The sequence below is a fragment of the Musca domestica genome, unplaced genomic scaffold, assembly GCF_030504385.1.
Source record: "Musca domestica strain aabys unplaced genomic scaffold, Musca_domestica.polishedcontigs.V.1.1 7, whole genome shotgun sequence".
NCBI lineage: Eukaryota > Metazoa > Arthropoda > Insecta > Diptera > Muscidae > Musca > Musca domestica.
In genome coordinates, this window is record NW_026712383.1 from 26430126 (window position 1) to 26437926 (window position 7801).

At 30.9% G+C, this 7801-nt stretch overlaps 1 protein-coding gene across 3 annotated transcripts in view; it reads left to right on the top strand.

The window, feature by feature from the left end:
- Window positions 1–897: 897 nt before the first annotated feature.
- Window positions 898–7801, top strand: part of LOC101898911 (collagen alpha-2(XI) chain) — a 30687-nt gene continuing 23783 nt past the window's right edge. For 2 of the 3 annotated variants that reach the window (XM_059129994.1, XM_059129996.1), the window contains exons 1-2: window positions 898–1051; window positions 1966–2229. In XM_059129994.1, coding sequence (XP_058985977.1) covers window positions 2064–2229 — 166 coding nt within the window. In that variant the 5' untranslated portion in view covers window positions 898–1051; window positions 1966–2063. The remainder of the gene's footprint in view (window positions 1052–1965; window positions 2230–7801) is intronic. The other variant, XM_059129995.1, reaches the window with a different exon arrangement.

A 7801-nucleotide genomic window follows, 5' to 3' on the forward strand; every position in this document is an offset into this window, starting at 1 on the left:
ATTTTTAAAGGAAAATATTTTGCGGCGGTTATTTCCACCACCTTCAGGCATGGGTTTTTAATAAAATATTCCTTCCAACGATCTTCAGCCGTGGATTTTCAAAGGAAAAGAATTTTGTCTAAAATATTCTCCCCTACGACCTTCAGGTATGGATTTTTAATAAAATATTCCTTCCAACGATCTTCAGCCGTGGATTTTCAAAGGAAAATATTTTCCGACGGTCTTCAGGAGAGGATTTTGACTAAAATATTCTCTCCTACCACCTTCAGGTATGGATTTAAAAAAAAAATATTCTTTCCAAGGACTCCAATGAAAGGATTTTGAATAAAATATTTTTTCAGAAGATCTTCTGGCCTGGATTTGTATAAAATACTCTTTTCAACGACCTTCAGGCGTGGCTTTTGAATAACATATTCTTTCCAACGACCTTTAGATTTTGAATAAAATATTCGTTCGTAGGACCTTGAGGCGTGAATTTTGATTAAAATATTCTTTCCAAACAACTCCAGTCGTGGATTTGGAATAAAATCTTCTTTCCAAAGAATCTAAGGTGTGGATTTTGAATAAAATACTGTTTCCAAAGTCCTTCAGGCTTAGTATAAAATAAAATATTCTTTCCAACGATATTCAGGTGCGGATTTTGAAAAATATTATTTCCAAAGACCTTCAGCCATGGATTTTGAATAGAACATTTTTTCAAGGATCTTGATGGTAAGTTCAAGTGATCTCTAGAGCTTTCTCAATATATTTTCTAATTCTATTTTGCTCTCTTTTCTCTCTCTTGTTGATTGTCATCAATGAATGAGCGAAGCTCTTTTCATTTCATTGATAGATAACCAAAGATGAAGCTGTGGTGAAATAATTTAAAATTGAATTGAATTGAACGATCGTTTTGAATCAAAAGTTTCAGTTCCTGTTTGGCGGCGGTTGGTGACGGTTCGAAAATTCGGAAAAGAAACTGAAAAAGAAGTGTAAAAAGTTTAAAGAAGTGAAATAATAAAAAAGAAAAGTGGTGTGTGATTGTGGAAAGAAAAGAAATATTTGGAATGTGGTAAAAAATTAATACAAATTAAAGGAATTTTGAAAAAAAAATAGGGAAATGTTGAAAAAATTGTAGAGAAAAAATATAATATGAAGAAAAATTAAAATATTAAAAAAAACTGGCAAATTAATTAAAATGTATAAACCGGAAGTGATGTGTCATCAGTGCATAATTTGTGAAAACTTATTTTATTGATTTAAATTCAACAAATTATTAGAATTTTTTAAGATTTTACCAATATTTCATAAAAATAAAAAGGAAATTGGAATTGCCAAATGTAAATTTTCAAAAAATGTGGAAATTTCCACATAAATGAGTGGGATTTCATGGTGTTTTCTCATAAATTCTGTGTTTCGGGAATAAAAAAAAATTAAAACTTTATTAAAATATTAATAATTTGTATCGAAATGTGGAGAAAATATTTCAAAACCATGGATATTTGTAGATCATAGTATATTGTACTCACACTTAATTCATCTTCATGCCTGAATCTCTAACCTAAAAAATGTGATAAGTGACTGCACTATTTCCTCTCGGCGAGTTCAAAATGTTATCATCACCGAATTGAGAAACAAAAATGAAGTGAATTAAAAAACAAAATTTTGGCTTCCCGGTTTTGGGTCAATTTATAGTTTTTTTTTTTTTTTTTTTTTTTTTTAATGAAAATCAAAAACAAAAAAAAAAAAGAAATTTGAGACAAATTAAAGAAAACAGCTGATAATGAAAATTAAGAAAAATAATTTGAAAAAAGTGGTGAATTTTTGAATTAAAAACAAATGCATGCCTTCTTTGGGTCATTTTGATAAGACTCCCGAATTGTAAAAATATTGTAATCAGTTTTATCATTTAAATTTGTTTATTTTTAGAATTCTATTAAAAAAAATATTTCCATTATTGTTTTTTTTTTGTTGTATTTCATTTAGTTTACATTCCAACATGTTTTTTAATTGAAAACAATTTTTTGTTGTAAATAAATTGGAATAAATTAACAATTGAAAACTCGTGTGTGTGTACATGACTTATGGTCTTGACGTCGAAAACAACAACTACAACAATGAAAGGAGGCACATCCCGGCCACCGTTGCAACAACACATCTATAGAAGAATGCGACAAATTGGACTTATACTCATCGTACTTAATGCAATATGGAGTCAGCCGGCCTTTGGAGGTGTTGAGGCGAAGCCAGGTATGTGATAAGGAATTTAAAAATTTAATTAATTTAAAAATATTTAATAAAAAAGGACACACTAGATGGTCTTAGGAAAAAAAATCCACCTTTCGATGGCTTTTGCAAAAAATATGTTAAACAATTCAAATTCGAAAAATTTAAATTCGAAAAATTTAAATTCGAAACATTCAAATGCGAAAAATTCAAAGGTCTCCCTCCACTTCTACATTTTTGGAAATTTTCGAATAAAGATTCCTGGAAATCCATGCATTTTAGGTATATAGCGTCTTCGGCAATATTATAGATAACAATACGAGGATTATTTTGATTAAGAATTTTAACCCTCATGCGAGTCACCAATGGGGTCTTTTTGGTACTTTTTCAAAATATGAATAAACATTTCCCTTAAACGGGATCATAGCAAGTCATAATATTCTACAAAATGATTTGCCATAAAATTCTGCTATTGGTACTATAAGACATCAAAAGTCCAGAAATTCATAAATATTAACAAATAAAAAAGGTGTAAGTTCGGCCGGGCCGAACTTTGAATACCCTCCATCATTTCGAAAAATTTTGGCAGTTAAAAAAAATAAATAAAATCCGTTAGCCATTATATTAGGGTCTATACGACGACGTGGACCTGCATAGGCAACTTTTGTCATAAACCATTACAATATTCAAATGCGAAACTTGAATAAAAAATCGGCGAATAATACAGTAAAAATCATCAAAATACCGAATATCGGAAGGTACCGTTATATGGAGGCTATACGAAGACGTGGACCTGCACAGAAAAATTTCTGCCATAGGCTGTAGCACCCATTACGAACTTCAAATACCAAATTTGAAACTATTCCGGTGAATAATGTGGATAAAATCATCAAAGTACCGAATATCGGGGGGTACTGATATATGTGGGCCCTATACGATGTCCTAGACCTGTATTGACATTTTTCTCTCATAGGCTGTGGTATCCATTACGAACTTCAAATGCCAGATTTTAAACAATTCCGGTGAATAATGTCGCTAAAATCATGAAAAATATTTGCCATTTTTTGATAATTTTTTCTCGGCCTTTTTTGAATTGATGCCTGAAATTAACCTAAAAATTTGTTTTAGACAAAAAGTTCCAAAAGTAGAAATCTTATATACAAGATTTCACTATAAGTCCCAAAACAAACTATATATCTAAGGCAAATAGATTTTATGAAAATTCTATTCGAAATGTATCTGCTACAATTGAAAATTATGTGTTTTTGTGTTTTTCCTCTTAATTTTACACGTTTCTATTCTGAGTCTAAATCCTCTCTTAATGCCTCATTTTTTCGAGAATATGTCGAAGACAAAATTATTCTTCATCGAATTTCACTATGAGTCACCAAAGAAATAAAATCTCCATTTTCATTAAATATCAAGAAAATATTTGGAACAATGTTGAAAAAAGAGAAATATTTGCCAATTCTTTTTCTATAAAATTTTCCTTAGCCTTTTTTCGAATTGATGCCTGAAAGTAAAATAAGATTTCGTTCAGGGCAAAAAGTGTCAAAAGAAGAAATATTCTACACAAAATTTCACTATAAATCTCAGAATAAACCATATATCTAGGTTTAATAGATTTCGAGAAAATTACGATTCAAATTCGTGCATTAAATGTGAAAATTGTGTGCTTTAATTTTTTTCCCCTCAAATTTTACACGTTTAAATTCTGAGCCCAAATCTCCATTAGGGCTTCAATTTCTGGAAAAAGTGTTAAAGACAAAATTATTCATCATCAAATTTCACTATAAGTCACTGAAGGAGAAAAATCTCCATTTCCATTAGATATCAAGAAAATATTTGGTTTAATGTTGGCAAAAAAACGAGCAAATATTTCCCAATTTTTTATTAATCTTTCATCGGTCTTTTCCCGATTTGATGTCCAAAAGTAACATAAAATTTACTTTTAGGCAGAAAGTGTCAAAAGAAGAAATATTCTAGACAAAATTTAACTATAAATCTCAGAATAAACCATATGAGGAGGTTCAATAGATTTTGAGAAAATTACATTCGAAATTAGTGTATCACATGTGAAAATTATGTGTTTACTTTTTTCCCCCTCAAATTTTACACCTTTTAATTCTGAGTCCAAATCTTCCTTAATACTTCAATTTTTGGGGAAAGTGTTAAAGACAAAATTATTTATTATCAAATTTCACAATAAGTCATCAAAGAAAAGAAATCTCTAATTCCATTAGATATCAAGAAAATATTTGCATCAATGTGAGCAAAAAAGGTGAAAATATTTTCCAATTTTGTTATCAAGTTTTCATAGGTCTTTTTTCGAATTGATGTTCGAAAGTAACATAAAATTTACTTTTAGGCAGAAAGTGTCAAAGGAAGAAATATTCTACATAAAATTTCACTATAAGCTTCAAAACGAAATCTTTATCTAGGTTTAATAGATTTCGAAAAAAATACATTCGAAATTCGTACATTGCAAGTAAAAATAATGTGTTTACTTTTTTTCCTCAAATTTTACACCTTTTAATTCTGAGTCCAAATCTCCCTTAATACTTAAATTTTTGGGGAAAGTGATAAAGACACAATTAACCCTCATCCAAGTTTTTAATAAGTTATCAAAGAAAAGAAATCTCTATTTCGATTAGATATTATGAAAATATTTGGTTCTATGTCGGCAAAAAAAAAACACGCAAACATTTTTTGTTCAATTTCTCTTTGGCCTTTTTTCGAGTTGAGGCCTGAAAGTAACACAAAATTTAGTTTTGGGCAGAAAGTATCAAAAGAAGAAATATTGTAAACAAATTTTCATTATTGATCTCGGAACAAACCATGTATTTAGGTATAACAGGTTTTAAGGGAATTAAATATGAAACTCGTACATTACAAGTGTATATTATGTGTTTACGTTTTTTGCTGTAAAATTAACACCTTTTCATTCTAAGTCCATATCTCCCTTAATACTTCATTATTTGGGGAAAGTATTAAAGACAAAATTATTCTCCACAAAATTTCATTATAACTCACCAAAGAAATGAAATCTCTATTCCCTTTAAATATCAAGAAAATATTTGCATAAATGTTGCACAAAAAAGGGAAATATTTGCCAATTTTTTTAATTAATTTTTTTCGGCATTTTTTCGATTTGACGCCTGAAAGTTACCAAAAACTTCGTTTTGGACAGAAAATGCCAAAGGAAGAAATATTCTACACAGAATTTCACTATAAATCTCAGAGGCAATTATATAACTATGTCTTATGGATTTTAAGAAAATTACAATCGAAATTTACATATTACAATTGAATATTATATGTTTACGTTTCATCTTCAATTTTTAAAGTTTCCATTCTGAGTCCAAATCTCCCTTAACACTTAATTTTTTGGGAAAAGTGTTAGAGACAAAATTATTCATTATCAAATTTTACTATAAGTCACCAAAGAAAATAAATCTCCATGTCCATTAAATATCAAGAAAATATTTGCATAAATGTTGCACAAAAAAGGAAAATATTTGCCAATTTTTTTAATTAATTTTTTTCGGCATTTTTTCGATTTCATGTCTGAAAGTAACCTAAAATGTTGGTTTAGGCAGAAAGTGTCAAAAGAAGAAATGTTCTACACAAAATTTTAATATAAATCTCAGAAGCAACTATATATCTAGGTCTTATAGATTTGAAGAAAATTACATTCGAAATTTATGTATTACAAGTGAAAATTTATGTGTTTACGTTTTTTACTCTTAACTTAACACTTTTGCAATTCCAAGTCCAAATCTCCCTTAAGACTATATTTTTTGGGGAAAGTCTTAAAGACAAAATTATTCTCCACCAAATTTCATTATAACTTACCAAAGAAAAGAAATCTCAATTCCCATTATATATCAGTAAAATATTTGGATCAATGTTGCCTTAAAAACGCTCAAATAATTCAAAATTTGGCCTTTGAAAAAATATGGTTTTCAAAATTCAAATTCTCCATAATCTTTGAAAACCATATCCATTTAAAAAATCAATTTTTTATGGTCTTTGGAAAAAATATTGAGTACCAAGGGGCACCTTCGTTGGCAATAACAATGAAAATGTGTTCATAGATTTAGATTTACAACAATGTTGGCCATTGACGGCAACGGCACAAAAAGTGTTCCACAAAAATATTGGAGCAAATACATTTCCAAGCATCTGCTACTGTCGCTGCTGTCACCCAGAATTAAGGGGGAGCATTGGGGTTCCGCGGAACTTAATTGTGAAAACATGTTCGTTGGCTTAATAAGAAGACACATTCAGACTTCACAGTAATTTTTTGCCCATCGTCCTACCCTAATAAACAAAAAGTTATTCCGAATAATGTATGTAAGTCATCATCATCATCAGCATCGCGTTCGTCGTCGTCATTTGATGTAACTGCATCTGCAAATATTTAGATATATGGAAATTTATTAAAATCAAGTCAAATGCCAAAGAAAAAAAAAACGACGATGCAGTAGAAGAAGATGAAACAGACCAACGTCAACATCAATGAAACTAGGAAACTGGGTTCCATAAATGCGCTGACAATGTTCAGGCGGCGAAACGACCATCCAGATGACAATGTTAATGGGCTATTGTGTGACGTTAGATGGCCAGTTTTCGATTTGGAGACAGTAGTTTTGAGAAAAGTTTTAGAACATAATTTGAAGGCTAATAATTTCCGATAATTTTGTTGGGGGAGAGGTTCTTTCAAGTGGCTCCATACTCGTTTAATACAAATACAAAAAGGATGTGTCCTTTTTAAATGATTTATTTTTAAATTATCATTACATTACAGGGTGAGATAAAAAACTGCAACAAAGTCAAACGCCATAATTTTTAATTTTTTTTTTTATTTTTTTAAAATGAATGAAAGCAAAAAATTTCGGAAATAGCATCAAATTTTAGAAAAAGTTTAGATTTGTTCGAATTGGTCACCTTTGGCACGAATTATGGCCTTCAAACGGCCAATGAAAGCATCACACGCTGCCCGAATGTTGCTCTGCGGTATTTTCGCCCATTCCCGGCGAAGCGCTTGCTTGAGGTGATCGACATTTTGGTATATTTTTGTGCACACCTTGCTTTCCTTGCAGAATATTCCAGACACAATAGTCCAACGGATTGGTATTCGGAGATTTTGGTGGCCATTGTGCGCTGGAAAAGATGCGAGGAACCTTATTTTGTAAACATTCTTGGCTGTCTGAATGTTGTTCTGCGGTATTTTCGTCCATTCCCGACGAAGCGCTTGCTTGAGGTGATCGACAGATTGGTATTTTTTAGTGCCAACCTTGCTTTCCAAAATACTCCAGACAAAATAGTCCGACGAATTGGTATCCGGAGATTTTGGTGGCCATTGTGCGCTGGAAAAAATGTTTGCGTGCCCAAGGCTTTAATACACCCTCCAGAATATTTTCGCAAACCCGGAGATTTTGGTGGCCATTGTGCGCTGGAAATAAAGCGATTAACCTCATGTTGTAAACATTCTTGAGTGGCGCGTACTAAGTGGTGAATGGTGCTGAGTTTTGTTGGAATGTGCAGGCTCGGCGGCCAAAATGTTTGCGTGCCCAAGGCGTTAATACACCCT